Source organism: Nicotiana tabacum, chromosome 23 (genome assembly GCF_000715075.1).
Source record: "Nicotiana tabacum cultivar K326 chromosome 23, ASM71507v2, whole genome shotgun sequence".
NCBI lineage: Eukaryota > Viridiplantae > Streptophyta > Magnoliopsida > Solanales > Solanaceae > Nicotiana > Nicotiana tabacum.
Window position 1 is genome coordinate 22354353 of NC_134102.1, and position 20110 is coordinate 22374462.

The following is a 20110-nucleotide window of genomic DNA, read 5'->3' on the forward strand; positions in this document are numbered from 1 at the left end:
ATCGTCTTCCATGTAGCAATGATTTCTTCAAATCTATAGTGCTGGATGCCTGAGTTCACTGCAAACTTAGTAAAAAACAAGATCATTTTTTTAATTTGAGATAGTTAAGAAGGATAAAATTTCTGACTTGACTGTCTTGCCCATATGAGACCAACTATTGTTAGATTTTCCTCCTCAAAATGTATTCTCCTTTCCTAGGAGAACTGCTTTTGAGCTCCTTTGACTTTGGAACATCAATTTTCAGCATGGGACGTGCCAATGCGATCAATTTCTTTATAGCAATTCGTTCAGTTTGGTATTTGAAAAGTAATATTTTTAAGAGTTGGTAGTGTACAATATTTGGTCTTTGTCTCATTTCCTTAATAAAAATGCGATTGAAGTTAGAAAATTCTCCCAGAAGTTTGTGCTGACCTTCCATAAGAGATTTTAGGTGTTGATTTCTTTCTTGCTAGCTGTTGAGCTTTCTGTTTACAAGAGTGCCACCTTTCTTGGTGACCTAGCTATAAGCTAATCTATTTTCTTGGATGATAATATCTTATGATCTTTTTTACACCGTCCATGTCTACTTACTTGACCCATATTCTCTTTTTCTTTTTCATATATCTAGTTCACTTGTACTTTTTTCCAAAAGCAGAAACTATATTTCTTACTTTGTCACCTTTTCACTTTTACATAAACTTTTATGGTAAACTCTTGTTTAATATTAGTATCTAACAAAAGCGTAATCATTCTACATTTTCTGAAACTGAGCCATAATTAAGTTAGATAGAGTAGTGAAGGCTCACCTGAGAATTCATGACATAAGCTCACCTACACCAATCTGTCGTTAGGAAACTTTTGCTGATAATTTTGTACTAGTTTCTTGGTGGCTAGCATTCGTTCTTGTTAGTAATGCACACTTCATTTCATTTGTGTTGTCGGGTTATGGCGATTAAGAATTGGGATGATCTTCTTGTTGTGGAACTTGTTAACTGATATTTTTGTAAATTGTTGAATGATTGCATTGTGACTTGATTCCTTGCAAAACCGTGGATTCATGATTATAATGATTCATGATTTAGGTAGCCTAAGTTCCTTTGGAGTTGGAGAAAGTAGTCTGTATTGGTTTTTTCTTAAACTGGTGCTCCAGTTGCATATTGTCCTTCTTACATTCTCTTTTAGGCTTCATGTCCTTGAGAGTTAGTAATTAAGTTATTTGTAACTTAGCACCTTCTTGGAAGAACAACTTAGGCCATGAGTAACCAGATAATACATATGGTATTAAAGACTACAAATAGTGTATTAGTGTGATGCTTAGGACTTGTGCTTCAGTACTAGATTGACGTTGTACTGCTAAAAGTGTTGGGATGGTATATTGTTTGGTGCTTGTTATTGTTAAAAAAAACTGGGATGGAATTATTAGTGGGATGCATAGGACTTTCTGAAGTGGGATTACTGTAGTCACGGCGAGTTACATTTATGTAACCGTTTTTTAAATGGAAATCATATACTCTTCCTCTTTATACATTCTGAAATCTGCTTCTGCCCATATATAAGTTTCAGGCAAATGTTTCACACTTGTTAAGCTTCATGTGCTAGGCTACCCCTTATAGTAAGTATGCAACATTGGAACTTATTATTTTTATAAGTCTATGGGATGCAATGCTAGGTGAATATGTTGTTCAGTCTTCACATAATCTTTACCTTTTTGAATATGTTGTTCTCTGAATTTGTATTGTCTGAAATGATCATTAAGGTTCCCTTTATTGAGGTTCAAAGGTAATACTTACTAGTTTTTTCTTTCAACAGTATACTGCTGAAAGTGCTGGGATGGTATACTGTATTGTTATTTTTGAATCTTTACCTTTTTGAATATGTTGTTCTACTAGAATGTGCTTGAGGCAATCTAGTTTGAACTCTCCTTGAGCCACATCTACTTCATCTTCTGAATCTAGCTACAGAATTGAACTAATAAATCAGAATACTACTCTAACTAGTCACAATCTGATTCTGATAAATCAGAATCTAGCTCTGTAGACTAGCATGAGTTATGGGTTTTAAAGGGGTTGGTTTTCTTGGTGTTTCAACAGTATGCATATCAGTTTTGAGCATTTGCTTTTGTTGCTCTATCTTCTTAATTGAATAACTTTTGTATAGGCTGTTAAAAAGGGTCGAGATCCAACACCAAGTGAGTTGTATCTGCACGTCCATACATATGGTAATGATGGAAAATCTTTTGTTGCTGAGAAATCCTGAATCGTACATGTAAGATAACTTTTTAAATAATTTTATTGACTTTACTTTCATATATTTTTTCATTTTGTAAATTGAATGCTCAATATTATTTAGTCTTTTTATTTCACCAATTATTAACTCTTCTATAGAAAAAATATCAGGAGATATTATAACAACAAACACAAACTCAATCTGATATTGATCAGTGTAAAGCATATTATCAAGCCGCGGGAGGAGAAAAGAAAAGAAGAGTATATGGTCTTGGATCTCAAGCAAAATGCTACTACGAGCCAAATCTTCATGGCTCTTTTGGATCTAATGCTACATCGTCAGCAACACCTCCAAATGCTCAATCAACACCGACAAGGAATATGGATGAGTTAGTGATGCGATTGATTCCTGCACTGACAGATCATATAGTTCCTGTAATCGTTGAGCGGGTACGCGAATTAGTTTTCTTACCCTCGTATCAGCCAAATACTGATCTTACCAACCACCCATTAGATGTGGCACCTGCAGTTCCTACATCTTATATTGCTGCTAACATTGATGAGGTTCATGCATTGGGTTCTGATGATGACCGTAACTCTCCAGCCTCGCATAGTTAGCCTACTTTGTTTGGACTTTATTATTGGTCCTTGTAGATTTTTTGTACTTAACGATACTGTTATATGCATTATGCTATATATTTTGGACCTTGTTGAATATATTGTTAATTTATATTAATATCAGTAATTTTTTATTAAGTGTATTTAATAGCTTTTATGTAATGTGCTTGAACAGAGTACATTTAAAATAATAAATAAAAAGAATTTTAAAAAATCAGTAATATATTAAAAATAAATTAGCGACGGATACTTTTCGTAGCTAAAATTATCGCGTAAAATTTAATCTTGCGACAAATTGGCGACAAAAGGTTTTTGTTGCAAAAAGCAGGTAGAATTAGCTATAACACGTCTAGCGACGGACGATTTCGTCGCTATAAGAACAAACGACGAATTTTGTTATGTATTGCAGCGACGAAAGATGTCAAAATAGCGACAGAAACAAGCAATATAGCCACGGTTATTTTCCTCGCTAAACTTTGCTACATATATATGTCGTCGCTCCGTCGCTAATTCTGTGACGGTTTGGTATTTTTCGTCGCTATAAGCCTAGCTACGAGCATTTTAGGGACAAACTTGAATCTGTCGCTAAAAAACTGTAGCGACGGAAAACATTGATTTAGCGACGGAATGCGGCCGTCACTAAACGTTGATATTTTGTAGTGTACAAATATGCAAAGGAATACTGGATTCTCTTATCTTAAATAGTCAATGAGAATTGCAGACTTGAAGAGGCGGGGGGAGGGGTTAGGTTGAGTTGGGTTGAAAAAATACTTGAGGCAATGATTATCGATGTAGGGGTTTTGTTCTAAATAGGAATATTTTAAGGATAAAATAGTAAAAATTTTGGTCAAACTTAAAGTGCTTATAAGCTAAAAATTCATAAGCTGGGAGTGACCAACTTATGACTTTTGGCTTATTTTGACTTATAAACACTTGGGTTATAAGTACTTTTAGCTTTACCAAATGCGTAGATAAACCGAAAAATATTTATAAGCTAGTTTGACCAGCTTATAAGCTTAGCCAAACACCCTCTTAACCTTTTGTGTATAAGATAAAATTCTATACACTAAATTATCCGGTGGACACACGAAAGAAAAAGTCAAGATGATCCAACATCTAAATTATATATACATAAAAAAATGTTGACTCTATATATCTATTTAGTGCAATTTACTGATGAAAGGAATTTGGATGAACCTGTTTTGCCCTAGCTCCGCCCGTGATTAGAGATGGGGTTTATCTAGTCCAGTAAATAAGCGGAGTGTGGAATAAATTTTTAAATATCCTCAACTCTTTGATTTATAAATTCATGAATCGTGATTCATCATCTTCCCGTCTTTAGATTCTTTTTTCCTTTTTCTTTCTGCATCTTCCATAGCCATAGCTGAGGAAATATTACTTGCATTTCGGGGTGAAAATTTAATTAGCTACACAGTGGTTTTATAAAGTTTTATACAAAATTCTTAGATGCTTGACTATAGTATTTGCCTTTTGGTCCAAAATAATTGTTAGATGAGAAAGAGAAAGAAAATTTAGGAGTAAAGATGAAGAAGATAAACCCTGGCTCAGAAAGAAGGAAAGGAAACAAGAAAAATAAGTTAAAAAATGAACAGAAAAAATAAAAAGCGCCGTTGCCGGGGATCGAACCCGGGTCACCCGCGTGACAGGCGGGAATACTTACCACTATACTACAACGACCTTATTGGTAAAGTAGCATATTTAATTTTATTTAACAGGTCCCTCTATTAGTTGCCAATCAATTCAGCTCTGTCTAACTCTTTGTATTCATCCCACTATATTAACACTTATATTTCATTTCGATGCTAATTTTTCTTTTCTAGATTTTAGAGCTACTTTAGTATAGTTGATTAAAAGTGGCTCATAAGTATTAAGAGTTTCAAAATACTTTTAAGTGTCAAATATAATTTTATAAATTAATATTTATGTGCTTAAATAAAAGGGGTAAAACTAATAGTAAGCAGTAGGATAATTTGTTAAAAAGAGTACTAACTTCGTGGCTGTTGTTTAATACTATGGGGCCTTAAAATTTGTTCGCTTATCTGAGTTAAGCTTACTGCTTTTACAAGATGGAAATCTTACAGAAATGTCTCAAATAAGTCCCAATTTACCGACCTCTAATCATTAATTATATACTTACCCAAACTAACCAAGCTCGTATAAAAAATAAAAACTCAAATAAATAAGGTTCTTTCTATCCAAGAATCATACGCAAAGATCTCCTTCCGTATTTTTAGGCATTGATTAGCAATATTAGATGTAAGACGAAAAGGAAATATCATGGATGAGGTAGCAAATAAGGTAATAAAATACAAATATATATAAGTGTTACACCCTGTGCGTCCCAAGGTGACGTAATGAATATGAGACATGTTAATCATGATTTAAATAATTTTAAAGTCATGATATGACTATATATGATGTTTGGATAGAAAATATGAAGTTTGAGAAAAATCGGATTAAAGTTGCGGAAACACCGACTAAGGATTTGCCATGTAACAGAGCTTTTTGAGAAATATATTTTGTGTGCTATATGAGGTCTTTTTTTGACATATTATACATAAAATTGAAGGTCTTGGAATGTAGTTTCCAAAGCACTTAATCGTTCATTCATACGACACCCGGATAAAAAGTTATAAGCGTTGGAGGAAGGGCCAATCAAAAGGTGCCAAGTATCACCTTTATGACTTTTAAAATAATTGGGATATTTGCATTCCATCTCGTCTTTTTCTCCAATTTTCTAGAGAGCTCGCCCAAATAACACCCCTAACCTTACTCTTAAGCTCTCTATAAGAGCTTTAGACAATATTATCATCCCGGGCACTGAATCAAGAAGCGATAACATTAAAACGATCCCTACGATGTAAGTATCGCTATATCGCCTCTCTTTTTCTTTGTGGTTTGAGTTTTGGAAGGTACTTCATAGTTAAGAAAATGTGTACTTTCTGTATTTAAGTGTTTAAATATCAAGGAAGGTTGATAAATTTATTTCCTAATAGTTATAACTCACGGGACGGTGATCGAAAGCCGTGAGTTCGAGCTATTTGACTTGTAATGGATTATTTTGTGGGCTGTTTCGTGTTGCCTTTGGGCTGTATATTTTTCTACTGTTTAATGGAGTTTTGGAGGATAAATGGTGTGGAGAAACACCACATAATGACGGAATGGTGGGCTGGTCGTTCATCGTTATCTTATTTTAAGTTGTTTGACACTACTTTGGTTGTCGTTTTATGTATGAAGTGATTAGGATGTATGGACTGTTTTGTGGTATGTTATGATGGAGATAAGGTTGAAAAATTATGCTCACATGTTGTTATTATTGTGTTCTTGTTGTTGTTGGTATATGGTATTGGAGGAGGGCCTAGTTACAGGGGAGATGCTGTCCAAATTTATGTAAACGCACTACTAGTTTAAGTTGTGGACTTAACCTTTACTCAGCACTGATTTTGAATCTCCTTATGATGTGGTAGATTGAAGTGAGTTGTTTGAATAATTTTTTTGAAGGTATTAAGGATTCAACAGAGTTAAGGTATGTTAAGGCTATCCCTCATTTCCTTTTGAAATTATCCGTACGATACAAACGAAACGAGCAAATACACAACTTTCATAAATGACTCTATTCATAGAAATACTTAGGATGTCTATACTCTTGATTCCTCATGTGAATTATTATTATATCCTCTGTTCATGGGTCTCAGAAAATATGTATTTGACAAAGTTTGTCCGAAAGGCATACTGATTTTATGATATTCGAGAAATCTTATTAACGTATTTCTTATGCATTTCATGCGTTTATACATGTACATTGACCAATGACCAGAAGATGTTATATACGCGTATATTATAAGTATATGGGATATGAAAAAAGGTTAAGGCGTTATATAGCACCACCACCTGATCAGCTGGTATACGTTGATGATTTTGCCCACAGTGGCCGAGATGATATGATGGGATGCCCTCAGAAGCTTGTTGATGTTATAAACGCATATACCTATGCATGGTATGACATTTATACGCACATGCATCATTATAAATTTTCATGATTCACAGAGCTATTCAGAATTTCAGGTTGAGTTCTTTACTCTATGTTTCTTTCATGTCTTTTATATACTATTGCCATGCCTTACATACTCGGTACTTTATTTGTACTGACGTCCCTTTTTGCCTGGGGACGCTGTGTTTCATTTCTGCAGGTCCCGATAGACAGGTTGAGAATTCTCCTAGTAAGCTATCAGCTCAGCAGAAGGTGTTTGTGCATTCCACTTGCTCTGGAGTTACCTAATTGGTCAGTATGATTTGAATATGTATTGTTTTGGTATGGCGAGGCTCTGTCCTGACCTTTATGATATTTATGTACTCTTAGAGGCTTGTACACATATGTCATGTATACTGATACTGGTATGACCTTATAGGCCAATACGTCATATGTATAAGTCAGTATATCAAGTTGGGTCACCCTATACTGAGTATTTCCTTATGTTTTATTCTACTTATCTTACGACAGCCTCTCTGGTTTGGGTCGTGACAATAAGATTCCAAAAATCTAAGCAAAAAGGGATATTTTTCAGTGGATATGGTTGAAATTAATTAAAAACATATAGATGAGTCAATTTACAAAATTTGAGGAAGATTGGAGGTGATTTGGTATCAAAATTCATAGTTAAAATCGAGTTCAAAAATTCTTCTGCGGCACATGTATCAAATATATATCACGTATGTATCTCACAAAATGTGATACATATTTGATACAAATATGATACATATTTGATACGGATATCATTTTTTTTATGTTCATCTCCTACTTCAAAATTCAATTCAAACCACCTCAAAACTCCACCAAATCATCCCAAAACTGAGATTCAAGCTCCTTAAGATATACCCAAACTATTCTAATAATATACACTCAAAAGAAAGCAAAAATTTAACCTTTTTTGGCTATAAATAGCTAATTGGCTAATATTGGTAATACTTGGTTAATATTAGTAATATATTATGAATTGACCATTTTTTGTAAGGGTAAGAATTATTTACATCCTCCAATTTTGCTTTAAAAATTAAACTCATCCTTCAACTTACAATTATCATTCTGCTTCTCCTATGAAAGGTGATTTCTCAAAATGCTTATTTAACCCTCTACAATTTTTATCTCTTATTTTTATTCTTTAATTTAATGATATTTTTATATTTTAATTCATGTTATCGACTTACCTATAAACAAATTAAAAATAAGTAGTAGTCAAGCATATAAGTTAATGATGTTCAATAGTGAAATAAATGAGAAAAATAAAAATTACAATAAATAATTTACTCGTATCAGTAATTTTATTAGTAGCAATCAAAACTCAATCTACAAAATTGAGAATAAAAGAGAGTAAAGTTTTTATAAATTATACAATGTAGGTAATAAGAATTTAATGGGCGAAAAATAGAGGTAAATTTTATAATAAATTTACAAAAATTATTTATTTACACTTACATGAACTTTAATTATAATTTAGAAAAAAATCTAGTAATAACAATCAAAACTCAAAAATTTATATACACATAGAGAATTGTAAAAGTAGTGGAACTTAAAATCACACACGCACACCGGCATACATTATATGCATTTTAATATATATAATATTAAAATAATAATAATAATAATAAAGTAGCAATATATTTTGTAATAAATTCATAATATGATTGTTTTATTTATAATGTTAGTGAACTTAGATTAAATCATATAATAAGATATAATATTTTTAACATATGAATAAAATCATGTATTAACAAATATCTAAATAATATAAAAAGGATATTACATATATGGGGAGTCGAAAATGCCAAGGGTAAAATAGATATTGCGTAGGATGAAATGATGAAAATGACAATTGTTTAAAGTTGGAAGATAAGTTTGATTTTTAGAGTAAATTTGAGAAATGTAAATAATTTTCACTCGTTTTATAATAAATTATTTATAAATGGACGTAGCTTAAGATAGCGTGCATCATGAAATGCATTAATTACATTAAACTTGTTAGCGTTTCATTTTACTTTTGACTAGGATGGAAGGTAGTTAAATGCAATTAATACTTGAGTTGATTACTTTGACTCAATCTCTCATTCCCCATAGAATATTTAATTTATTTACGTACCACAATGGTCAACCACTCATTTCTTCTAGTAAATCAGATAATCTGGTTCAATCGGGAAAAAAAAATTATTACATCCGTTCACTTTTACTTGTTCATTATATTAAAAATATTTTTTTATTTTTACTTGTCTACTATACTAAATCAAGAGAAAGACAATCTTTTTTTTTTTCCCGTTTTACCCTTATTTAATAGCTCGTTTTCAAAATTATTTCTCAAGACTTTTTGAAAAGCTATTATTATTAGGGGTTATATGGTAAAATACATGCTATAATTATTATATCTTAACGGGCATGAAAAGTCCAAAGTAAATAAGTAAAAGTGAACGGAGGTAGTTTGATTGATACGAAATTTAAGATAATGGATGATTTTTAAAATTTATGATCATATAAAAATTTGTTGCGTTATAATATTTGTATGCTTATAGAAATTTCCTTTCAAGAATAAAGTTTTAAATAAAAATAAAAGTATATCATATAATTTGAAATAGAAGGAGTAATATTTTTATGAATATCGATTAATCTACAAAAAAGGAAAAAGGAGGGGGTGGGGTGGGGGAGCTGAACAATAAATGCACCTTAACGGTTTGTATGTCAAATTTTGGTGTTTGTTTTAAAATAAGATTGAAATTTTTTGGTGTTGGTCAAATTCTTGTTTTCAAATTTCTTTTCAAAAATTTGGTAAAACTCTTTTAAAAAAATTGGCAACTCTTTTCAAAGTAAAGACAACATAAAGTGCACTCCATTGACCCCTGCAATTGACTTGTGACTTTAGTATGCAGGTCTTATTTCCAACGTCAGCCTTACTTTAGTAGCCACTAATTTTTCTTTTTTTCTTTTCTTTTTTAATTAATGACATTCTTTCTTTTTAATTAGTATTATATTATATTATTCTGGACCATATCTTTTACATAGAGATTTTGCCTCTTATTTTATTTTTTTGTTTTTCCAGAACCTTCTTACTCCCCCCCCCCCCCCCCCTCTTTTTTCTCTCTTTGATGAAAGAAATTAAAATTGTGATGTTCATATATCATAATACTACTGCATACATTACACGTTTTTTTAGATCATTTAGAAGACCATATATCAGATTGCAATTATATAAAGAAGAAATGAATTAATCTCTTCTTAATTAGAAATTAAGGATATGAGCTTCTAAATAATTCAACAAACAACTGCGGTAAAACCAAATATTGCAGTTCTTTTCGTACACGTTTATTTTATGAACTAGTTTCATATCATAACATAGATTTACACAAAAGAGTGATTTTGTATATTACTTGTCAGTCATCGAAATATAAACAAAATCAAAGATAAAGTAAAGATATTAGAAAGAAGGTGGAAATGAGAGAACCAAAAAATGCACGTAAATATGAGTTCGTTATTAAAAAGTTTGTACCTAATTTTTCTTTTATTTTATCTGAGGCCTTTTATTCTTGGTAACCTTCCTGGAATACTGGTGGCCAAGATGTTAGGTGATCTTTATGTGTTATATTTTGTTTTTTATGAGTAATGATATTATTTTACATTTATTATCATAAAAAGCCTAATCTCAAATTCAAGGATGTAACCTAACTGTCAATAAAATAAACACAATTTTGAAAATTAAGATTAAAATTTTAATAAAGACCAAAAATAATAAAGATGATTTATTCCAATCTATCAAAATCTTAGTAGACAAGCTAAAATTATCTTTAAAGCAGAAATGAAGAAAGTAAAATTCTTGAATTGTTTTACATAAAGTTGGTTTTTCATTAAAAGCTCGGCCCAGAGTTGATTGGTTGAATTACCTGAAATTAATCCCTAATAAAACTGTCAGGACCCCCGCAAATTAGCACGGGATTCCACTAAACATCTTAGCCATTAGCAAAAATTTCACCCGCATTTATGCTTATAAATAAAAGAAAGCAAATATTGGAAGAAGTAATTTTTCTTTAAGATCTCAAAAATAGTTAAAATATGTGTTACTCCCTCCGGTCCACGATAAATGACAATTATACCTTTGACATACCCATTAAAAAAATACGAATTCCTAGAGAAAAAAAAAGATATATTCAATAAATTAACTTTAATTAATTGTTAACTTGACACATTGAAATATGTAAATAAGGACAAATTTTGAAAAAATAAAATTATTATTTTTTTGATTATGTAAATGAATATTTATTTTAGAATAAAAATAAAAAGTTAAATGATCACTTATTGTGGACTGGAGAGAGTAATTGATTAGATATCACCATTAGTAAAACAGAAAACTAACCTTAATTTTTTTTTAAAGAGGAGAAACTCGCAGCCGCTATAATTACTGCCACAATCTTTGCTATTCGGGTGAGCACTTTATACACACTGGATAAATCTCTATCTGTGTAATAATCTGCAAATCATAAAAAAAAAAAATATAAACTGAACTAGACAAGATCTTTGCGACACATTTAATAAATGATAATTCAAGCATATCATGTAGACGCGTTGACCTACTTTGACCCCTCACCCCTACCACCCCACCCTAAAATTAAATTTAACCAATGATGCATCTTCCTAGACCCCACGAGTGAAAAACTTCACAGCCGTCACCCCATCCATTAAAGCCCACTCTTTTAGAATACTTATCCTAGAAGGATCTATTATTGACTATCTTTTACAAAAGATCTTAACCGTTAATGACTACACCAAACTGACATATCATCATCTTAGCCGTCCAGTTTCCCTGATCTGCGTGTAAAATGAATCTAGCACAAATTATTGAACATATGTCTAAGAACGAAGAACAGAACGTGTTTAGGTAAAGCCAACCGACAATCCAACTTGGACCGACCAATCTACTCACGTCAACTTGAACCACCCACGTTATTTCCTTTTCTCCTTGTCCCATTTTGCCACGTGTATTTCTCCAACGGCTAGTTTTTCCCCCTCACATATTTAACCAAGAATCTTTTTGCTTAGCCAAGATAAAAATCCTTTCTAGATACTTATCCTTTTCCAGTTTAAAATTAAGTCTCAAGAAAACAACTGTCTTTATATAAAAAAACAAAACTTGACCCTTCTCAATTAGTTCATTTTCAAAGTTGGGTTTTGTATTTTGGATAATATCAATTGGTTTTAATTATCTGTTTTGGTGGAAAAATCAGATCTTGGAGTTGGGTTTTGTGTGAAAAAGTTGAAGAAAATGGCAATGAGGAAGAAATGTGAAGATAATGTTGGATTAGCAGGGCTTGTGAGAAGTACTTCATTTGGGAGGAAAAGAATTTTTTTGCCTGAAATTGTGGATGTTGATGATTTCATTTCCACTACACCAACCAAGAAACTCTGTAGGCAGAATTCATTTTCCAGTTCTGTGAATGTGAAGTCTCCTCTTGAAGTTTTGCCTCAAGATATTCTGGTAAGTACAGAAATTTAACTTACTTTACTTTATTTTACTGTTTACCGTATTTAAATTTATTGATTCCCACTTGTCCATTACAGTAGGTGGCAAATGAGCGAGTTGGGTTTGGTTTGGTTTGAAATAAACTGGGTCGAAATTAATCTGTCCATATTTCATGCGGGTCAAAATGGGATTGGGTGAAACAGTCGGGTCGGGTTTTGATGGGTCGAAACAAAACGGGTCAATATCCAATTCCCCACATCTCATGCGGGTCAAAATGGGTTGGGTGGTGATAAATGGGCAGAGTTGAAAATGGGTTGACCAAGATTATAATGGTGTAAAATAGTTTCCTTTTCATTTGTTTTGTGAAAAGTTTATGGTTGTGAAGTTTCAACTGGATTGGATTATTGAAAAAGATGTGTTTTTTGTGTCTCTATTCTGCAGATAAGGATAGTGTGTGGAGTTGATCATGATGATCTAAAGAGGTTGTTTCATGTATCAAAGGCGATTAGAGAAGCGGTAAGCATTAATTGTATTCAACTGCCATTACATTATAATTGAAGAAGTTTTATTAGTTTTAAGTATTGATGAGCTGTTTGTGTTTGGTGAATGAACAGACTGTGGTTGCAAAAAAATGGCATTTTGAATATAATACACCAAGAAAGACTGTTGGTTTTAAGAATGCTACTACTGATATGGAGAATTGGAGTGAGTCATATGAATCTGAAGCGCCAAATGCTCCTAGGCAATCGAAGGTTCCGAGGTCTCGTTTGAGCCGGAAGAAACTGGCTGATATATCTGTTTCCTTGTTCACATCAGATGGTGAAGAAAATTGGCCGCGGAGAGAGTTGTTTATGGAAATGGATACTGAGATGTAGATTGTGGTTATACGTGCCACTTGTGCATATTCTATTTGGTGCGTACCTCGACTATTCCTTATCATGCATATCAAGACTTAGACAAATGGGAAGATATGCTTTATTAGATTAGTTAAAGGCATTGTTGTAGAAATCATAGTCAAAAGAAAGGATCCATCGGAAAATAGTTATCAGATTGCAGGTTCTTGTGTACATGTCACAACAATCTTTACAAGCCATTGTTGTTCTTCAACCCTTTCATTGAAGATGGGGTGGCTTGTTTGTATTTGTAGAGAGATTAATTTAGGTATTCTGTTTGGAAGGGCTTTGCTGGCGCTTCTGATCTCATAAGAAATTTTGGTTGTATATAAGAGTCTGGTCTTTCGTTGTACAATTTGTTAATTTAAGGGAATAAATATGTAATTCCACTTCAACTCTGACTTGTTTGCAAATTTGGCTATGTCCCAGATTTCATGTTCTTTTCTTGTACAGTAAATTTTCTTACTTGAATTTCAACTTGCCTGTCTAGTAAGTTATATGACTGTCTAGTAACACTGAAGATATATAATTGTTCCAGACACTGTTAAATTTTCGTTGTCTTATTACCTTGTTGTTGTTGTTGTTGTTATTTGTTTATTGTGTCCTTTTCATTGTTCTTGAGCTGAGGATCTATCTGAAACAACCTCTCTTTCTTTATAAAGTAGGGGTAAGGTCTGCGTACACATTATGCTCCTCTGACCCCACGTGTCGGATTTGACTGGGTTTGTTCCTGTTCGAAGTATTACGAATTGACATGTTCGCGGAATTACTATAAATATGGTCAACAGACCTGTTGTCCCCAGGTTTTCTGATAAATTTTCGTAGGCTGTTTGACATGCTTCCCCTCTCCCCCTCTATCTTGACTTTTCTTCACTTCAAACCTATGTGAGATTTAATTATCGAAATAACAAGAGTGTTTTCTGTGAAAACAATATGCCTGTCAATCTCATGTTTTGGTTCTGTATTGTGTCCTGCTTAATCACGTGTCTGCAAAAATGCATGTGTTGTGCTCCTTTTAATTTCTTCTTTAATTTCCAAACCAACAAACAATACCTTTATTTGAGAAGAGAATTATCAAACAAATTACGCTCTAGATGAGAGTGAGTGCTTTCGCATTTGCCCGTCTCTTAACCATGGATTTGTGCCAATAATTCACTAATTTATGATATATGAACACATAAATGTAGTAAACTTAGTGTTTTGGGAATAAAAAGGCTTTGTATATGTGGTCAATTGCTCAGAAGGTTGCTTATTGGCCTATGCATTGATGTTTGCCACTCTTGTATCTATATTCTCTTTCTTAATCAAGAATTTAAAATATCCAGTGTTATTTGCTGCTGAAACTTCCACCAAACACTTTGCCTTTATTCCCTGAAATTCTTAAACATACATTTATAATATGAGCCTTTGTTTAAATACAAGAGTGCGAGTGCAAGTGCAAGCTCACACTTAGGAATAAGGATGTGACCTGGTGATCAATAAAATGGGTTGAGAACCATGAGGTTTCGGATTCAAATTATAACGGAAGCAAAAAAATACTAAGTGATTTATTTATGTCCAAGCCTTGATTGACAGAGTTATACGGTATCTGTGCTGGTGGGAGATAACAAATACCTAATAAAATTAGTCGATGTGTATACAAAATGGCCGGACACCATTATTATCAAACAAAAAAGTGCAAGTGCAAGCTCTGCTCAGGCAGCATGTAAGTTGTAAGGCACTCTTCTTAATCTAAGGATACTGCAAAATTATGAACCCACGCATGGTTGACATAATTTGGAAACAAAAAACCTAACATATGAAATATATCTGCTTGGAAAATGATCAAAATGGTCCCTAATGTATGGCCTTTGAATCCATTTGGTCCCTAATATAGTAATATACCTAACTGAAAGATCCTTAATCTATATAAAAAGTGTAATGTTTTGGTCCTATAACCTAAAACTAACAGTAAAAGTAAAATCTTCTGTTAAACTTAACCAACTCGCTACAGCACCTTCATCCGTGGAACAGCCACCATCAACCGCCCATTTATCTATTGATTCTTCACCGCCACTAGCTGAATCACTCGTTTACGCTCCACTTCTGCTACATCACTATTTCATGCCCTACTCATCTCTAATGGTGACAAAATGGTTATTATCCATTACAAAATGGGTTGGATAATGAGTTTTTTAAAAACGGGTCAAATATGGTGAAACACTATATTATCCACTTAGAAAATGGATAACTAATGAGTTTAACATTTACATTTGTAAAGCCTCAAATTGGGGGTTCCTCAAGTTTGGGAGACTAGAAATTTTCTCAAAATGGATAATATGGATATTCATATTATCCACCAGCTAATCTATTTTTTATCCATATTAAATATGGGTCGGGTCAGATAATTTATCGGTTTTTACATTACATGTTTTCAATCCGTCCATATCCGCCCCGCCCTGCCCTGCCCGTTTGCCACCCGTACTCACCACCGTGACAAATATTTGAAGAACCATAACTACACAATCACACACTACAACCCTACTCTGCCTTCTGTTGGATTTTTGGCTTAAATGGTGTGACGGGGAAATGGAGAGAAAATGAATTAAACTACTCTTATGGTTTGCTAAATAGTCTACAAATACCTTCCGTCCATCTATTCGTCTAAAAAAGCACATTTTTATTGGGCTACGAAACAAAAAAATAGTCTTATTTTGACCCACTTATCTAATCCGGCCCTAGGTTTAACCTCTTTTTTACCATGATTGCCTGTTATCATAGGTGTGTTCCTTATTTGGTTCAGTTCGATTTTTTATTTTTTTCTTTCACTGTTGTAATACAAAAGGTTTCTTTCCTTCTTTGAGATATCTACGATTAATTTGATAGTTCAAAACCATACATTATCTTTACTTTTAGACTCAAAGTCATACATATTCTTGCCCAAAACTATACATTATCTTTGGTTTTAGACTCAAAGTCATACATATTCTTTCACATGGAGCAGTAATAGTCAATTTACTTTAACAAAGTGGTGCACTTTTAGTCATAACACTGAAAAAAACCCCAAAACATACATTATCTTTGGTTTTAGACTCAAAGTCATACATATTCTTCTACATGGAGCACAAATAGTCCATTTACTTTAACAAAGTGGTGCACTTTTAGTCATAACACTAAACACATTTTAATTTTTAACAAAAATATAAGATCTGACAAAATATATGTTTCATTTATTTTCTTGTTTATCGAAAGAAAGAAAGATGACAGATTTATCTAGATAATAAATAATAAATATACATAAAATTTACTTACTATTTATCTATTTACTATTTATTTACTATACGTAAAATATACATTTACTAAGAAATGTTAAACACCGTTAATTTTTATTTGTAATGATTGTTATCTAGATAACCTCAAATGTTATCTAGATTTTTTTATTATAAACAAGAACAACTAGTTTTTTCTTTTCGGGAACTTCCTACTTCCCATATTTTGCTCGACTTCATTGAACATTTTTCAATATGTATTCCGGGGACATACAGTTACAGAGAGAAGACATATGAGAAATGGTTAAAAAAAGGGATTTTATCGGATGGATTAATGTAATTTTATGATTCCGGTAAGAAAGAGATTTTTTCGTTCATATACAATATTTGAAATTTATTTATCAAAATTATTCTAATTTTGTATATTATCCGCCCTAAACAAGAATTACTTACAAATTATATGCATTCCACCTTAAAAGACTCTCAATCCATTATTAGTGCATTCAATCAAGGGATTTAGTTATATCCTTTTCCTTTTTTCTCTCCTCTCTTCTCTCCCGATCGAACTTATATTTAGGAATTTCTGTTTGATAATTGTTTCAAAAAAATCAATAAACAAGTCGTGTGTCTAGAAATTTTCAAAAATAGCCAGCAATATTTAATAAATAGAAACTTCCACGACTTCGAATTAAGTCGTCACTGCAAATGCAAACATTATATTAGTTAAGCTTCAGGTGTCAAACAAGAAATAACTTTGATTGGTGCCTAAGAAATTTCATTATTATTTTTCAAGCTATAAAAGAACACCAAGATCAATTCATACCACCATAAAAAAATCTTTTAACATAATAAGAGTTGTGAGAGTTAGAAATTGTAAGAGAATGTCAGGAGTGAAGTTGCTTGGACATAGTGGGAGCCCTTTTAGTTGCAGAATTGAATGGGCTCTGAAGATTAAGGGGTTTGAATATGAGTTGATAAAAGAAGATTTACAGAACAAGAGCCCTCTGCTTCTTCAATCAAACCCTGTTCATAAGAAAATCCCAGTGTTGTTGCACAATGGCAAACCCAATGCTGAGTCACTTGTAATTGTTGAAATTTTCGGAGGTAATGTCTCCAAAAGCAGACGAAAAACCTACATCGAATGTTGCAGCTGAACAAAATGTAGTATCTACTCGGACTTCAAAGAAAATAAAATCAACTGAGAAAAGAACAATATATAGTACATTAACATACAAATTAAAAATAAATTCCGTACAAATTTAATGTAAATTTGAATATCTACAACAACATACATAGTAAAAATAAATTTCATACAACTAATTAGTATATATTATACAATTTATTTACAACTTATCTGCAACTTTCAGACATTATTTTTACCCAGTTAAATACAACTACAATATTGTACAACTTAAATACAATTTTTATACAAATTTTATACAATATGTCTTTTGTATATATTTTGTATCTGATTTGTATATATTTTGTATGTGGTGTGTGCTTCTTCCTCTCTAAAATTCCAATCAAAACTTATTTTTTTAATACAATTTTGATACATATCAACAACTTTATGTAAGAAGATAGTATTGATAACTTAAATACAAATTTTATACAATGATTCATATATTATACAACTATTTTTTAACTTTCATACAATATTCAAATAAAAAAATATATATAACTACAACAGAATACAATTTACATACAATTATAATACAACTTTATTACAATTTCGTAAGTATATTGTATGTCATATCTTCTTCTTCTTCTAGTTTCAATATGAACTTCAGCCAAAATCAAGTTGAATCTTCACCAAAACACCCTCAAAATTGAGAAATAAACTCTAAACAATATTCCTAATTGTTTCCAATAACACCAAATCCAAACAAATAATGGTTTTTGAAAATCTAAATTCGATTTCAAAGCTTCAAAGCTTTTTAATAGCTGTCAATGGTGGAGAGTCAAACACCTTCAAAATTTATTGATTGACAATTTCAATTTGAACACCAATGGTTCAACATGAAAGAAAATTGCTAAGTTAAAATGATTGAAATCCATTGATGAATTTCATTAAAACTCTATACAACAAGAAAGCATAAAAAAAACAGAGAACATCAAATGAAGAAAAATTGGGAAAAAAAAATAGAGAATGAGAGTAGAGAGATGAAGAGAGAGAGAGAGAGAGAGAGAGAGAGAGAGAGAGAGAGAGAGAGAGAGAGAGAGGGCAAGTATAAAGGGATAAGGAAATAACTGATATTCCTTATTCAATTCCTAATATAAAGGGATACCCATTTAAAACTTATTTGTATATAATTAGTAAACTGTATATGACCATATAATTAAATTAAAACTTTGGTAGGGAGGATAATAAGGTTTTAAATAGTGTATAGGAAGGTAAAAATTCCGATAAGAAAACTTAGGGTTGGACTATGTAAGTGGGTCGAAATAAGATTCATTTTTTGTTTCAGCCTGAGCTTGTCATGTGGCCCAGTAAAAAATCGTCATGTCATTAAATTGAAAGCACAAGATTCTATCATTAGGCGTGAGAGCAATTTTATTAATAGAATTAACGCCGTGTATTTTTTTGGATGGATAGATGGATGGAGGGTATTTGTTAATCAATGAGAAAACAATAGGGATATTTTTGTCCCTTTTTCCAAATTTTAAAATTTTCCATTTACAAAGAAACATTATCCCATATTGGAGGAGAAAAAGTAATTTGAGGGATTTATATACAATTGCACTTCTTCTAGCTCTTAAAGAGTTTAGAAGAAGGCGAGCATCGTGTCGTCGCTCGACTTTGCATTTGATTGGTTAATTTTTTTTGTACTAATAGATTCATTAATATATATATATATATATATATATATATATATATATATATATATATATATATATATATATATATATATATATATATATATTTTATTAACGTTTTTTGATCGTTTGTAACAGTAATTTAATTTTTCCCTGTTCTGATTTTTTCGTTAAAATTCGAACATGGTGATTTTGCGCAAATAGTCATTCAACCACTTTTGTGTTGCAGCCTCAAATGAAGAGTTACAACTCTTCGGTTTTAACTCAACCTATTGGCTATTAGTACCTGGCCATTCTCTCAGATTTTCCTTGCGAAATTTCTGAGTTCTCTTCTTGCATTATTTTTGACAAACAATAAGTAAGTGTAGTTTGTTGTTGCCTTATTGAGTTCACTGAACATTGGTGCTTGAAGTACTACTACACCAGTAGGGTTAATCCGTTATATTGTGAGAGAAAATAATTATAAATCTCGGGTACTAAAAGAGAATTAAGTTCCTTAAGGACACACCATGAATTCAGTGGACTCTCATTTATTTCTGTCTCTTCTACATTTCTGGTTCTAATTTGTTTATAGGTTGCAAAATTTATTTTTTGAATATAAAAAGATAACAACATTAAGGAACTTACTTTTATTTCTTTGTCCCTCTTATATTATGTTTGTGTTAGACTAAATCCTTATAATTTCTGCTTAAGTTTTTAGAGATTAAAATCTTTGAATTTTCTACTCTTCTATTGAGATAAAAGTCTTTGTGACTTTCTACTCATTTTAATGTCATAAATGGGGCACAAGCTAGTGAGAATGGCAATTCATAAAG

General features: G+C 31.9%; 2 protein-coding genes and 1 non-coding gene across 3 annotated transcripts; 2 read left to right on the plus strand and 1 right to left on the minus strand.

Moving 5' to 3' along the window:
* Positions 1-2029: 2029 nt before the first annotated feature.
* LOC142177069 (uncharacterized) lies at positions 2030-2822 on the plus strand. The gene is made up of 3 exons (XM_075245530.1): positions 2030-2068; positions 2137-2217; positions 2421-2822. The coding sequence occupies exons 1-3, from the start codon at positions 2030-2032 to the stop codon at positions 2820-2822; spliced, it is 522 nt and encodes a 173-aa protein (XP_075101631.1).
* Positions 2823-4448: 1626 nt separating this feature from the next.
* TRNAD-GUC (transfer RNA aspartic acid (anticodon GUC)) lies at positions 4449-4520 on the minus strand. The gene has a single exon. It is a non-coding gene; the product is annotated as a tRNA-Asp (tRNA).
* A 7400-nt stretch (positions 4521-11920) lies between these two features.
* Positions 11921-13361, plus strand: LOC107814415 (F-box protein At1g61340-like). The gene is made up of 3 exons (XM_016639829.2): positions 11921-12352; positions 12779-12853; positions 12952-13361. The coding sequence occupies exons 1-3, from the start codon at positions 12140-12142 to the stop codon at positions 13210-13212; spliced, it is 549 nt and encodes a 182-aa protein (XP_016495315.1). The 5' UTR covers positions 11921-12139; the 3' UTR covers positions 13213-13361.
* The last annotated feature ends 6749 nt before the right edge of the window (positions 13362-20110 follow it).

Coding starts and splice junctions, on each gene's coding strand:
- LOC107814415 (XM_016639829.2), top strand. CDS start 12,140: ATGGCAATGAGGAAGAAATGTGAAGATAATGTTGGATTAGCAGGGCTT. Junction 12,353..12,778: donor TTTTGCCTCAAGATATTCTG/GTAAGTACAGAA, acceptor TCTATTCTGCAG/ATAAGGATAGTGTGTGGAGT. Junction 12,854..12,951: donor CAAAGGCGATTAGAGAAGCG/GTAAGCATTAAT, acceptor GTGAATGAACAG/ACTGTGGTTGCAAAAAAATG.
- LOC142177069 (XM_075245530.1), top strand. CDS start 2,030: ATGGGTTTTAAAGGGGTTGGTTTTCTTGGTGTTTCAACA. Junction 2,069..2,136: donor GTTTTCTTGGTGTTTCAACA/GTATGCATATCA, acceptor ACTTTTGTATAG/GCTGTTAAAAAGGGTCGAGA. Junction 2,218..2,420: donor GTAATGATGGAAAATCTTTT/GTTGCTGAGAAA, acceptor GATATTGATCAG/TGTAAAGCATATTATCAAGC.